Source organism: Patiria miniata, unplaced genomic scaffold (genome assembly GCF_015706575.1).
Source record: "Patiria miniata isolate m_02_andy unplaced genomic scaffold, ASM1570657v1 HiC_scaffold_23, whole genome shotgun sequence".
In the NCBI taxonomy this organism is placed as follows: domain Eukaryota; kingdom Metazoa; phylum Echinodermata; class Asteroidea; order Valvatida; family Asterinidae; genus Patiria; species Patiria miniata.
The window spans coordinates 7,499,108-7,514,202 of NW_024037062.1; the positions used below are offsets into that span (position 1 = coordinate 7,499,108).

The 15,095-nt window shown below is 43.5% G+C and overlaps 1 protein-coding gene across 9 annotated transcripts in view; it reads left to right on the forward strand.

Moving 5' to 3' along the window:
* The window catches only part of LOC119731463, a 111,830-nt gene that overhangs the window by 93,368 nt on the left and 3,367 nt on the right, over nt 1-15,095 (forward strand). For all 9 annotated transcript variants that reach the window (XM_038204631.1, XM_038204632.1, XM_038204637.1 and 6 more), the window contains 6 exons: nt 543-720; nt 1,964-2,061; nt 3,187-3,370; nt 9,913-10,064; nt 11,934-12,017; nt 14,436-14,543. In XM_038204631.1, the coding sequence (XP_038060559.1) occupies nt 543-720; nt 1,964-2,061; nt 3,187-3,370; nt 9,913-10,064; nt 11,934-12,017; nt 14,436-14,543 (804 nt within the window). The remainder of the gene's footprint in view (nt 1-542; nt 721-1,963; nt 2,062-3,186; nt 3,371-9,912; nt 10,065-11,933; nt 12,018-14,435; nt 14,544-15,095) is intronic.

Below are 15,095 nucleotides of genomic sequence, written 5' to 3' on the forward strand. Positions count from 1 at the left end.
TCTGTTTTTCAAGGCTTTGAAAGTCCTGGAATTTATCATAGGTCCTCGAAAGTCCCTGATTATTCACTTTTTATGATAAAAGTTTAAATTCATGCAGAGTAATGTGACGACAGGGATTTCAAAATAAGCTGTCAACTGGCAAAATTTACCGGCTACTTAGGTGGGTGCCTGGGTGGGGGAAAAGAAATCACCATTTGTCGCAATAAGCTACGCGTTTTACGTAAGCACTCTGGAACCATGATGCAAAATATGACAAGACGATCACTAAAGCTGACAAACATCATGCCAAATATTGACTTGACCAGTATGGGTGAATCGGTAGCCAACTTTTGATTAGTACAGATCAAATGATCCAGTCCCTATTTATTTATACAAGTCTCTGATAAACCATCAATGTTTGCTGAATTTTGGTCCGGGAAAATGGGATTTCAGTTGAGCTGTTCCAAGTGTACGAACCCTGTTTCAGCTTCTCAGCTGCAAGTAAGGACAATTAAAACCCCCAAATTATTGTAATTCTTCATGCCCACACTGTTTTCCACCAGGCTGGAATTCAGAAGTTCCTGGACACAGTGTGCAGTAAGGTCCCTCTATCGACCGTGGCTAAGGACTGCCAGGAGTTTGTCAATGATTACACCAAGCCTATCATCCAGTACCTGCTGGCAGAGATGGACCCCGACAACATCTGCGACTTCCTCAAAGTCTGCGACCAGAGCAAAATAAGTAAGTGTTCATCATAGAGTTATCTAACTATAATTCCTGGAATCTCTTTGTGTCTGACTGTACTTCAATTAACTCCAGAACCAGGCCCTATATGAAGTTGACAATCGGCGGGTGTATTGCTCAGCACCCAAGAATGTGCAGTGTAAAGTTTGAAGTTGTTGGGATCAGCTGTTCTCAAATAAGCTGCAAAAAAAGCTGCATTTTTGAAGGCCTAGACCATATAAAACGTGTATTATACAGAACGTGCCACGCACTGCTCCTCATTTTGAACAGGCGCTGCACCCTATTTCGCGCCCATAGAGCTATGTTAAATTACTAGAGTGCTAACTTCGTGTACAAAGTAATGCTAGCTGGGCGCATCCATGTTTGTGCACAAACCCATGGATCGGAGAAATTTTGTACGCTTTGGTACGGCTATTTGCATATCTGCGATTGTATTCCATACCGGTGCGTTATCTAAGCCAATACGCCCAAAACCGAAACGCATGATCATTAAATGGGCGTGTCATTTTGCTTTACGTAAACAGCGCAACGCGTGCGGGTATTCGCTGCAGATACTTTTTTGCCGTTACGGTTTCTTTTAACCGTCAATGACGCGCTTAAGTTGTTTGTGTATGTTCTACTTGCGCGTTGCATGAAGAGTACACTTTCCAACTTCAATCCATCTAATTTCATTATGTTCTACAAACACGCACACGAATTCAAAATGTCTGTGCCCAGGACGGCTTCAAAGCGTCTCCGCGCGCAGAATGAGGAGTTAGCGCTCTAGTAATTTAATATAGCTCTATGGTCGCGCCATGGCTATGGGTAGTCTATGTAATAGACTCTGGCAAAACCCGAGATGGGGCTCCGTGGAGAACAGGTAAAATACTCAGACTAGGGTACGATTAAACACACGTGGAAATGGTGGTTGGCTGTATGGGCTCGACCATTTCTTGAAGGGGGAGATATCGCACACCGGTCAGGTGGGCCTCGACCATTTTTTTGAAGGGGATGGTCACGACGGTGAGGTACAGTGCACTGTTATACAGGCGCTGCACTCTATACCGTTCCGCCACATTTGCGGGTCTACCGGAGGCCAAGCAATTTGCCCATTTACAGTTCTTAATAGTTTACAGTGCTGCTGACAGCACTGCTTACAGTTTATTGACCATGTCTAATTTATTTGGGTTTTTATTCCTCAGCTTTAGGGAGTAAATTAATCAAAATTGTGGGTGAATAATTTTGTTCCTGTCTTTTTCAGCTTCTCCCTTTGGAAAGGTTAACAGTGACACCTTTTGTTTAGTCTGCGATGTCCTTTTTGGCATCCTTGAGACCCAGCTGGCAACCAACAAAAGTTTTGTGAGTCAGTTTTTGGATTAAAATCGTAAAACTGTTTTAGTAATGTTTTTATTGCTACTATGTATTCAGCTTTTTTAGAATTGGCCTGATTTAGTTGTGGCATGAGCTGGCTGTAGACAATGCACATCCCTTATGGTAAGCGTAGTTATGGTAAGCATCCCTTATGGTAAGCGTAGTTTCATGGGTTAGCAAGGAATTCGGCTTCTGCGCATGCGTACATCCCGTAACCAATGATTCTGTGTTTACTGGGTTAGCACAGAATTATTCTGCTAGCAGGGTTAGCGCAGAACGGTGATCGTAAGTGCGGAATTCTGTTGTTAGCAGAGAAATGAAATTGGGCCCGGGTCATCATTGAGTTGGTAATCACCAAAATTATTTGTTAGCAAAAAAAACGAGCTTAACCGCCATATTAGTAGGTGTCTCAGCTCCTCAGCCGATTCATGCTTAAAGCAGAGATGCCACTTTTCCGGTTTTAGCCGGAATTCCTTTTTTCTTTCTTTTTTATCTCACGAAATTCCGGGGTTTTTTTCGGCTGTCAAAATAAAACTGGAAAAAGAGAAGAAAAACTGTGGAAATGCGTTGAATTTACCTTGTTAGCGCTCTCAAGTTAAGTACATGTAGGCCTACATGTTGTTAAAATTGCGCACCCCTGAAGTAGTCTTGAAAACAAGTCTTATTTGTTGTTGCCGAGCCTGTATGCTATTCATGCAGCCCGCATAATTGCACGCAGTATACAACGGCGACTCGCGTGCTGCACTGCGTGCGGGTGTGTTGTGCACACGTAGCATTCAGCCTGGAAGTCAAGTCTATCATTAAAGGCCATAAAAGCAAAAATAAAAAAATAAATGGAACTGGGCTTGGCTACAAAGTAAAGATAACAACAGGGACTTTGTGTCAGAGTGCCTTTTTTTCACAAAAATTTAAGTTCAGGTTTTTTCAAGTAGACCCTAGCCTGTGGCATCTCTGAACACATAAGTTTGTTAAGCAGTTTTGTTTTTCTGCACATTGCGTAAACTCCCACGAGGAGTATTTAGGAGAAGAACCAATCAAAGAACCAAGATTGCAACTCCAATAAGTTGATCAGAATTCTGATTGTGTCTCTCTCTGAATTGTAAAATCTCTCAGGAGGAGGTGACTGATTTGATTGAGAAGGTTTGCCCCCTCCTGCCAGAATCCTTGAACGAACAGTGCAAGGGCTTCCTTGACATGTACGGACCCGTGCTGCTCAAACTGATCGTAGACTCGGAGCTCAGCCCCAACGAAATCTGCAAAGACCTCGGACTCTGCACCTCCTTCAGTCTTCTGCAGCGTGAGTTACATCATTTCTACGATTGTTTTGGGGAGGGCTGGGAGGGGGATTTTATTCCTCTTCTTATGTAGGAAATGCAGTGACTGATTGCCATAAAATTTGGTAGGATAGTAGACGTGAGGTGAATTTCTCTTTTAAAATCATGGGCCCTTTTTATACCAGGCTTTCAATGTTTATCTTTGAACAGTGTAACATTATCTGGTTATCCCTTAAGGGCATCAGTTACACCACATGAGGCCAGTCCTAATGGTACTGTTTACTTCCTGCTGGATCTAACTTTAGGAAGCCCCATACAATCATGAACAGGCACATTCCGATAAATTCATGATTTCTTTTGTTTGTGCATCAATTTCAATGATCAAAGCAAGAAAACACGGTTTCATTAACCGACCAAAACGAATATTACGTTTAATATAATGAAAAATCTAGGTGCGTTTAGACCACTGAAGAATGATTCAGTCATGCCAGCAAGTCGTTGGTCAAGCGATACTAATCGTTCCCTGCTGGTGGTAGGCATTCATCAGGTGCTAAACTGCCCTGAAATAGGAGATCAATCTTGAGATAAGAGAGATCAGTTATAAAGCCTGGTTCAGTCTTGATCAAAAACCCAAATATAACCGGCCAGCTCGGGTTTTCTGTTAACCCTAACCGCCCTGAATCCTCCAAAATCCTTTTTGCAAATTGGAGAAATTTGCAGGATTGAGGTTATATGGCAAAAGTGCGTTGCTGATTTCGGAGGACGCACTATGTCAAGGTCTTGGGCCAGACCTTGTGTTGTTTATGCTCAGCCATGCATAAATTGAGTCCTAGATTATACTTGACATCCTCCGCACTGCTCCAGGATGTCACTGCCTCTGCCTCAGCCTATTGACAGTCGTAGCCGGAGGATTTTGCAGGATTCAGGCAGTGGTCACCTCTCCCGAACCATATTCAAGAAATAATGGAGAAATTTGCAGGATTGAGGTTATATGCAATTTTTCCATGAGGCCAATTGGAGGATTTTGCAGGATTGAGGCTACATCCTAGCAAAAAGGCCTAGGGAGTTAGGGTTAAAAGAGGATTCATGGCATGATATGAATATTTTTAGCAAAGCGGGAACACTACACTAGAGGGAGAGGCCTGAGATTTCCACTGCCTTTTCGCTATTGACATTTCAACAACTTTTATACCAGCTTTTTATCTTTGTACTCCAGACTTGTAATGAGTCACTGATTTTTGTGACTTTAGTCAAGTCTAGTCAAAGTCAAGAAAGTCGCGTCAAGTCGAGTCACAGTGTGTAGTCGAGTGGAGGCAAATTTTTTGCTCGAGTTAAAGCTGTAGTCCATCATTTGCAGCTATCCGAAAAGTAACTGACGTAATAATTGTTGAAAAACATACTTGGATGAAAGAAAGGGGACCAAACTCCCTGTAAAATAATTTTTTCTGGCAAGCTGTCATTTTGAAGTAATCAACAAAAGAAGGCCTTTCCAACGGTGCTTCTTAAGACGCACCGTTGGAAATTTCCATCAGTAGTTTGGGGGTTTTTTTTCGGCAAAGCGCGCGCAATCGTTAACATGACGCACACCACGCGCAGTTGCTAAAAGTTGTCGCATCGGTGCGCGACATCGCGTAGCTGCAATCGGCTCAGTGAGAACGTGTCTCGGACTTTGAATTCAGGCCCAATTCAAAACGTGATTCAGCAACTTTTGATTTGAAATCGAAATCATATAATGCTGTTTTTCTCAAAACATACAGCTGGAGCCGAGCTGAAACTTCATCAGGTTAGATGTTCAGCATCCTTCTTTAGATCGAGAGCATTTTTGTTGCTTCAAACGAACAAAATGCACAAATTACAAATGATGGACTTCACCTTTAATTCGAGTCACGAATATTTGAACAGTAACTCTATAATAACAAATAGAGACGAGAGAAAGTCATTTGTATCACTAACAGTTAACAAGAAGTGAAACTTCGGTCTTATAGGCTATCTGGTTTGGCCTTGACATGTTTTTAAATACTGTTGCCAACTTTTTATGTATTGGTGTCAAAACAACCATATGTTAAGACAAAGTAATTGCAATATGAATATTTCTATGAAAGTGACAAGACTTCCTTTAAATTTAACCAAGTTCAAGATACCCCCATTTAATTCTTTTGTGTTGACATGTTACGCAACATGTCAACTACTAAAAATGTTTCTACTACTAACATAGCTTTTGCGTAGCACCCTCGGCGGTTTGGCCTTGTTAAATTATTTTTCGCGGGCTTCGTCATCACCTTGTCATGCGAAGAACTGACAACATGTACATTTTTGTCTTCGTACCTACAGGTAATGTATTTGATTTATTTCCATTTCTTATTTTAGTGTACTTTAGTAACTTTTGTTTAGAGATATCATTATGAAGTGTAAGCTTATTATATTGATAAAGATTTCATTATGTAAAAGAATAACTCAGAAATATTTTGCTTGGAAGACAACAATCACTGATTGGTCAATTCCAAAATCTTAAGTGTGTCACCAATATATTTTGTAGTTCAAGATTATACTGTATTCCCACTTTCCTTTAGTGTCTAATTCAATTAACTGTTAGTTTGATGTTCCTTGATTCCTTAGAATTACATTTTCATTACTTTGTTTGGTTTACTCGGGGCACATGCAAGAAGTCTTGATTTATATTCATATTATTTCAGCCTGTTTGTAAACAAGCGACTAGTGTATTTAGCCTAAATTAACATAATTTACTTAATATTTAATGTTTACTTTTTGATTTAAAGTCTAAACATTTCTGATTTGAGATTACCTTGTCATGCAAGAATTGACAACATGTACTGTACATTTTTGTCTTTTTACCTACAGGAATTGAATTAATCACCCATAAGAAGTCAACTTGCCGTTCCCTCAATAGTGTCTCTATAAAACGACTCGTCACATTGGTGGAAGATCCGGGTATTGAGGGTCTCCAAACGGCAAATTTTGCCGGGGGCGATAGTGGTAGTGCACGCCAGGGTGACCGTACTCCCTGAGCTCAGCGGTCCTACAGCGGTCCTACAACGATCCAAGGTATCCGTCCCTCATCGTCGCATACCTAACCTGATCGGCCAATAACGAGCAACACGTCCTCTTGTGAGATTCTTCGCGCTGAGCTGATCCAACCAAGCCCGCTGTCTTGCATCTGATGAGCCATGCAGTTTAATCCAATTCTGTCAAGTTGTTTCTTTTTTATGCCAGTGCTTTTATGCCTATTATCTTCATATCCAAGTTCCTTTTTTTTTTCGTGCATAAAATGTTTTTCTTTTCGCTTACCCTGCACAGAATTGACCCAACTTATAACGCACTTTGGTCTAGTTACACAATACTAGTTTCAAAATCGATGTCTCCACGGAACGCACACCTGATTTTGAGAAGACCCAATTATCTCTTTTATTCAATGGTCTAGTAGGAAGAACCCCTATAGGTAATATGGTTATGGTTACAATGGTTATGGTAATTCACTGTCCCTCTTATTGTAATTCGTGTATGCAACCCTATTGGAAGTTGTAACCAAATTTTAGCATCCATGTGAAAAAGAGTTTTTTGGGGGACATATAAGTTTGACGTGTGGTGTAATGTGTGAGAACCATTTGTGCGTTTGAGAGAGAGAGAGACGTGTCCAAGAGTGTTGAATTTGTCAAGTGGTGTTGGGTTGCCACCAGCGTAACCAACAGGCGAGTGGATACAGCCACCGCAGGTACACGCCAGCCAACCAATATTGTTGAGGCCGAGAGCCACAGTTTAAAGTACAAGAGTACTTTAAGACACTCTCCTCATCGTTTGACCAGACGTCTCACGGCATTAGCCTGACACCAATGTTGTATTCTCCGGAATTGCCGTAACCATTTACCGCGGTGGGAACATCACCATCTCCATTCCTGTGAGCCCGAATCTATAGACGGCAGGGACCCACTTTAGCCAGGCGGTGACTGATCGGGTTTACCACTGACCTCATAGGTACTGCGGAAGGTTGAACAATAACATTTAACAATTGTTGACTGCTGTGACATTGGATGTGACGTTTTGAACACCAGAGGGGCGCATATTCGCCGAGGATGCTATGTGCCCCGAGGGTGTTCAAAACATCATATCCCACATCACAGCAGTCAACAATTGTCTTGTTATACCCTTTGTCTTGAATTCTTTGGATTTTGATGTAAAAATCACGAAAACAGACAGCAGTAAACACAACAATCATGACAATCGAACGTCAACTTACATGCATGTCGCGTGCTCGAAACAGCTGATCGTCTGCTAGTTCGCTGCTCCCACTCATGAGTGCAAACATGGTGGGTGCCGACGATACGAGCGTTTCACACCGTACGTACTGTACATGTGTACGTGATATCCCACAGGGAGTGTGCCATGACTTTTTATAAACTTAACACATGATCGTTCTAGGCCAATGAAAATACAGAGGTATAACAATATGATATATGGAACCATATAGTCGATATCTGTTAATTGGAATTGTATTGGAGTGAAACCCGAGTTGATATATATATATATATTTTCTTTGATTTCAATTAATTAGTGTGCTGAGGAGTGATCAGTTTTTTGGATTAGTTTGCTTTCTATAACCAGTTTGGCATTATTTAAAGACTTTGATTTGTATTTCTTTTCTTGATTTATTGGCTGGATTAGCAAATTTGTTGTTAACATTTGTTTTGAAACTCAGTTGAGAAATAACCAAATTTTGTCGTTAAATCCTAGTTTTCGTATATTTGCCTTTGCAAAGTTTGTTTTTGAATGCCTTGCTAATTAACTTGCTTGCTAATTAATTTGCTAGCTAACCTGCTATTTAATGTGCTATTAAATTGATGTTTTCATTGTTGAAGTTAAAACTGCTTCTCCTTTGCTTTATTTATTGAGTTCAGGACAGAACTGTCTCATCTATTTTAGGTTTGAGAAAATAGTTGACACCCTCCAGCGAAGACGACTTGACCTGTACACGACAAAAAAACGTTAATCAACTTATTAATGATCTATCCGATTACAAAATATATTTTGTTCAAGAGTTATAAGTGAAAGAAGTTGGTAACTTTTTAAAACTAAAATCGTTTGTAATTTGATACCCGATGACGTCATCGCGACGTCAGAGTTATATGCACCACTCGGGGTCAGGGATGACGTTGGTTCAAAGTTACACGTTTATGCCATTAAACTATTGAGAAAACTTACGGAGAATGAAAAATAGAAACAAAGAAGATTTATTCGAACAATCCTAAAACGTGATCCAGTTGTGCCCGATCACTCAATAAATAATCGAAATCATAAATTGCTCAACCCTGACTGAAGATGTTATCATGCAAATTCTTTAATAGTATGACATCCTTGGTTAGAATATACACAAAAACATTACATACCCACCAAATTAAACATGGCTCACCCCTCTGGCTGCCCGACTACCTATTTCATCACAGTGCATCCAGAATCCAAAGTTTTCCAGGGCCAAATAAGCGGGCCCCAGGCCCCACGCCGTAAGGGCTCGGAAAACAAAACATAAAACATACACGAAGGAATTTACTAAATGTAAGAAAGCAGCCTTGCAACAATAATATTTACATGCGATGTCATGCAAAATGATACAATTCTTTTTCCAGAATTAAATGGAACAAAAAATGGAGATTAAAATACAGGGTTCTTGACTTTTCAGTACAGTAGAAACGTTATAAGAGGAACAGTATATTCTAAACAAAATGATGAAATAAAGTGTCCTTATAATTTCAAAAAACTTTTGCTAAAAAAGTCATATGAAAGTGGCCAGGAATCGAGTCAGATTGCACCGCAGAGCATCCAGAATCCAAAATTTGTAGGGGCCTTTAACCACGCTGTAAGGGCTTCGCGCTCCGCATTCGCATTAGTTTTGTCCGTCCTTTAGAAATTCCAGCACCCCCTGGCAAAAGTTTGTTCCAGCGGACTTGCTGGCCTACCTGTTTGATCGGGGTCATTTTGTCGTTCCCTCAGTAGTGTCTTTATAAAACAACTCGTCACAAGTAGGCCTATAATAAAATGAAATAGTTTGTGTTTTTTTAGTATAATAAAATGACATAGTTTGTCCTCAACTTCAGTCAATTGATCATGTAAAAAATACCAAGACATTCGCCTAAAAAGTGAATGTGAAATGGCAAAGCTTTAATTCTCTGTTGTCAGATGAACCGTATTGTTTTTGTTTTAATGTTGTGGAAAACGGGTGGCATGGATGGCACAATGCGTAAAAGCGCTCGCCTCTCACAGCTGTGGCCTGGGATCGAATTCCCTGCTCAGGTCATTATGTGAGTAGGGTTGTGCATCGATTCTCTCCTGGGCCACAAGGGCTTTTCTCCGGGCTTTTTCGGTTTTCCTCCCGCAAAAATCTACACTTGCGATCTGGCTGCACGCCGTGGTCAGACAAGGGTCATATGGTAGCTCCTTAAAGGTGCCTTTACATCCCTTTGGCTTGACCATGTTGTCGCTACATCCTTCACAATTCAGCTTCTGCTGCAAGTAAGCACGATTAGCCCCCACATTTATTTATTTATTTGATTTCCAGCGAAACTGATGTTTACCAGCGGATCGGTCGAATGTGACGCCTGCAAGGAGCTAGTCACTGTGGCGGAAGACTTGGTGAAAGAGAATGAAGACAAGATACTGGAAACGATTGCCAAGATCTGTGATCTGTTCCCAAAGAATGATCAACAACAGGTATGTCAGCCCCCTCCCTGGTCTGAGGATCAGAGGTTCACGTGTGCAGAGCCACACTACAACAAACATATGATATATCGGTGCATGTCAATTTATGCGACCCTGCGCGGCAGCCAATCGGAGCCGCCTTTAGAAGTTGTGACATCCTTAAGAGCAGACATTCTGCCAAAGCTGTTGATTGGTCAATAGCTGCCATGTTGTTTTATGCGACCCTGCGCGCCAGCCAATCGGAGCCGCCTTTAGAAGTTTTGACTTCCTTTAGAGCAGACATTCAGCCCAATTTGATTGGTCAATAGCTGCCATTTTGTTTATGCGACCCTGCGCGCCAGCCAATCCGAGCCACCTTTAAAAGTTGTGACGTCCTTTAGAGCAGACATTCAGCCAAAGCTGTTGATTGGTCAATAGCTGCCATGTTGTTCTCATACAACATCAGGTTGTCGAGGACACAATAGAAGGCGTCCACTGAATGGTCAGAATCTGGAGGTCAAGACGCAGTATTTTGCATAAGCTGCGCGCATATCATAGATGGCAAGCATCTATTCCATAGACTACATCCTCCCTGCAATTGTCGAAAAATTAAGCCTTCCGATTAATTTATCATCAACTTATCCAACACTATTTTCAAGTTTCAGCCCCCCCCCCAAAAAAAATAGGTTTTAAATTGGCCTTCTTTGATGGAATTGTTACTTTTAAAATTTCAAAATATTTGCGATCTGACAGTAATTCTCGCAGGGTAGACTGGTTCCCAACCCCCTTTAGGATTCAGACCAGGAACCAGTCTATTTACAAGGCTCATGTGTTTGTATTCAAAGGCAGTCCTCATAAAAGCCTTGTAACGAGGGTTCCATTGGCAAAAATAGAACAAGCATTTTTCCCCGTTAAAATTAAAAACTCAAAAGGTAAAAAGTAGACAGGAAAAAAAAATCAAATTTATTTAAGAGCGAGGCCACGGTCAGTTAGTCTTTACAATACACCAACAATCCTTTGTTTTGTCATAATTCCAACGAATCTAAGAGTTCTCTGTTAGGCCCCCAAAAAAGTCTCCAGTTTCTGGTCTGCGCTCGCATTGCCGTACAACCCTGCCATGCACGTTGGCAAAATTAAAAAAAAATATCAATATAAGATGATGTCTCAAAACCTCTTTTCTCACTGGTTTGACTGGAATCCTGCTGCTGCACAAAAAGTGCTTTTTAATGGGATTATGATCGGGTATAAGCTTTATGTGGCCTCTCTGGGCTCCCATATATTTTGCACTAAATTTAGTCAGTACCATTTGCAGACGGTGTTGTAATTTTGTAATTGTGCGTCTGGAAGCCAGACTGAGGACGCGATGGTCGTGTATCTGGAACCTCAGTAAACGCTTATTAATTAGCCCAATATGCAAGGGAGCAGACTAATGACCAGCCTGGCAGCACATGCACAGTGTTGATGTTGCTGTATGGTCTGACGTTAAAGTTTTCTATGATTTTTGTCTTGACTATATAAATTTCCCGAAGAAAGTTCGTGTCGGTCGAGATCGTAAGTGGGTGCAGAATTTTCAGGCCTGATGGCTTTACTGAGGATGCCTCAAGCTCCACCCTGAGGGATATTTTTGGGAGATTTAAGAGATCGAAGCGTCATCTGCAACATGCATCAGCTGAAATTTCAAGAAGAAAATGGGGGGGGGGGGGGGAACCTGCTTCGCCGCACCACTTTTGGGGCAATCTCCATACCAGAAACCAGAGACTTTTTTTTGGCCTCAACCTTAACCTTGCCAGTCCTTCAGAATCAAAGGTTTATGAGGACAAAAATATGATATTTTTCCAGAAAGTAAAAAAAAAGGTTTAATGTGGTCATTAAAAGTTTGTGTTTGTTTTCTGTCCGCTGTAGTGTCAGAACTACATTGAGGTGTACGGCGACTACATTCTGGATCTGATTCTGGAGGGGTATTTGACACCGGATGCTGTCTGCAAGGTGAATCTCGAGAAAAATCTTGAGCTGTTAATCAAATTAGGGCTATTAGGATGAGTGTTGTAGTCGAGTAATTTGGTTCAAGTCTGAGTCTGAGTCTGATTCACGAGTCATTTGTGTGCATGTACATATGTATAGGTCTATGTATGGTATGGAATGGATGTGCATGGACATGGACATGCACACATGTAAGTGATACGTTAGGTATGCACTGTTGCTGGAAATTTAGGGATGAACACATTTAATAACAACAAACATTATAATTTGCATCATCATCTGGAGAGTGGTGAAGTATGTGCTAAATGTTGTTTAGTAACAGGCAGGGTGGTTTGATGCGGTACATGGAGTAAAAGGCAGGGTGGTTTGGGGCAGTACAGGGAGTAACAGGCAGGGTGGTTAGGGGCAGTACAGGAAGTAACAGGCAGGGTGGTTTGGGGTGGTACAGGGAGTAACAGGCAGGGTGGTTAGGGGCAGTACAGGGAGTAACAGGCAGGGTGGTTAGGGGCAGTACAGGGAGTAACAGGCAGGGTGGTTTGGGGCAGTACAGGGAGTAACAGGCAGGGTGGTTTGGGGCAGTACAGGGAGTAACAGGCAGGGTGGTTTGGGGCAGTACTGGGAGTAACAGGCAGGGTGGTTTGGGGCAGTACAGGGAGTAACAGGCAGGGTGGTTTGGGGCAGTACAGGGAGTAACAGGCAGGGTGGTTTGGGGCAGTACTGGGAGTAACAGGCAGGGCGGTTTGGGGCAGTACAGGGAGTAACAGGCAGGGTGGCTTGGGACAGTACAGGGAGTAACAGGCAGGGTGGTTAGGGGCAGTACAGGGAGTAACAGGCAGGGTGGTTTGGGGCAGTACAGGGAGTTACAGGCAGGATGGTTTAAATTTGAGGTGGTACAGGGAGTAACAGGCAGGGTGGTTTGGAGCAGTACAGGGAGTAACAGGCAGGGTGGTTTGGAACAGTACAGGGAGTTACAGGCAGGGTGGTTTAAATTTGGGGTGGTACAGGGAGTAACAAGCAGGGTGGTTTTGGGGCAGTACAGGGAGTAACAGGCAGGGTGGTTTGGAGCAGTACAGGGAGTAACAAGCAGGGTGGCTTGGGGCAGTACAGGGATACAGGCAGGGTGGTTTTGGGTGGTACAGGGAGTAACAGGCAGGGTGGTTTGGGGCAGTACAGGGAGTAACAGGCAGGGCGGTTCAATTGGGTAGTACAGGGATCAACAGGCAGGGCGGTTTTTGGCAGTACTGGGAGTAACAGGCAGGGTGGTTTGGGGCAGTACAGGGAGTAACAGGCAGGGTGGTTTGGGGCAGTACAGGGAGTAACAGGCAGGGTGGTTTGGGGCAGTACTGGGAGTAACAGGCAGGGCGGTTTGGGGCAGTACAGGGAGTAACAGGCAGGGTGGCTTGGGACAGTACAGGGAGTAACAGGCAGGGTGGTTAGGGGCAGTACAGGGAGTAACAGGCAGGGTGGTTTGGGGCAGTACAGGGAGTTACAGGCAGGATGGTTTAAATTTGAGGTGGTACAGGGAGTAACAGGCAGGGTGGTTTGGAGCAGTACAGGGAGTAACAGGCAGGGTGGTTTGGGGCAGTACAGGGAGTTACAGGCAGGGTGGTTTAAATTTGGGGTGGTACAGGGAGTAACAAGCAGGGTGGTTTTGGGGCAGTACAGGGAGTAACAGGCAGGGTGGTTTGGAGCAGTACAGGGAGTAACAAGCAGGGTGGCTTGGGGCAGTACAGGGATACAGGCAGGGTGGTTTGGGGTGGTACAGGGAGTAACAGGCAGGGTGGTTTGGGGCAGTACAGGGAGTAACAGGCAGGGCGGTTCAATTGGGTAGTACAGGGATCAACAGGCAGGGCGGTTTTTGGCAGTACAGGGAGTAACAGGCAGGGCAGTTTTGGAGCAGGACAGGGAGTAACAGGCAGGGTGGTTCGGGCAGTGTAGGAGTAACAGGCAGGATGGTTTGGGGCAGTACAGGGAGTAACAGGCAGGGTGGTTTGGGGCAGTACAGGGAGTAACAGGCAGGGCGGTTTTGGCAGTACAGGAACAGCCAGGGCGGTTTTGGCAATACAGGGAGTAACAGGCAGGGCGGTTTTGGCAGAACAGGGAGTAACAGGCAGGCTGGTTTGGCCAGTAAAAGAGGTAACGGGCAGGTTTGGGGAAGTACATGAAGTAACGGGCAGGGTGTCTTGGGGGCAGTAAGATAGGCAGGGTGGTTTGGGGCAGTACAGGGATAACAGGCAGGGTGGTTTGGGGCAGTACAGGGAGTAACAGGCAGGGCGGTTTTGGGCAGGACAGGGAGTAACATGCAGGATGGTTCGGGGCAGTACAGGGAGTAACAGGCAGGGACTGGTTTCAGGCAGTTCAGGTAGTACAAGGACTAATGGGTTCTAGGCATGCATTTTCAGAGATTGTTTCTGATTTTCTCAGGATCTGAAGTTATGCAGCCAGTCCATCAAGAGCCTCCCTCCAGCCAACAAGTGCATGCAGGGCCCAGTGTTCTGGTGTGCAAGCATGGACAACGCCAAACTATGCAACGTAAGTCATACTTCCCTTCATTGCTGTCATAGGAAGGCTTGGTGCAAGACCGGATTTGAATTTGTTCCCCTTGAGCAGCCAGTCCCTGGCAAGCTCGGTCAAGCTGCTGTGACGATAGAGGGCACTGTCAACAAAATGAATCAAATCCAAAGCTTGGGAATTTAGGCACTTGAACCCGAGAAATTCTGGGCATACCTCTGCATGATATTTTCAAGCTGACGCGAACACTTGAGGTATGCCTGAAATTTCTTGGGTCCGAGTGCCAACATTCCCAAGACTTGAATTGATTCCTCTGGTTGATAACGCCCTCTACCGCTGCGATGCGCGTCTTGACCGCGCTTATAAGGGACTGGCTTATCATGCACATCAAAGAAGGTTGCTGTGAGGGTTTCTGGCAAAATGAGACTGAACTGGGCAGAGATCGAAATGAGGGTTCATTGATATTAGGAAAGAGAATATAATGCACCGTACTATACTGTTTGTACCACTTCAATCAGACATTCCGTTGACGAAATGGACGTCAAAAAGTAAAATACTGGGGGAAAAGGCGTT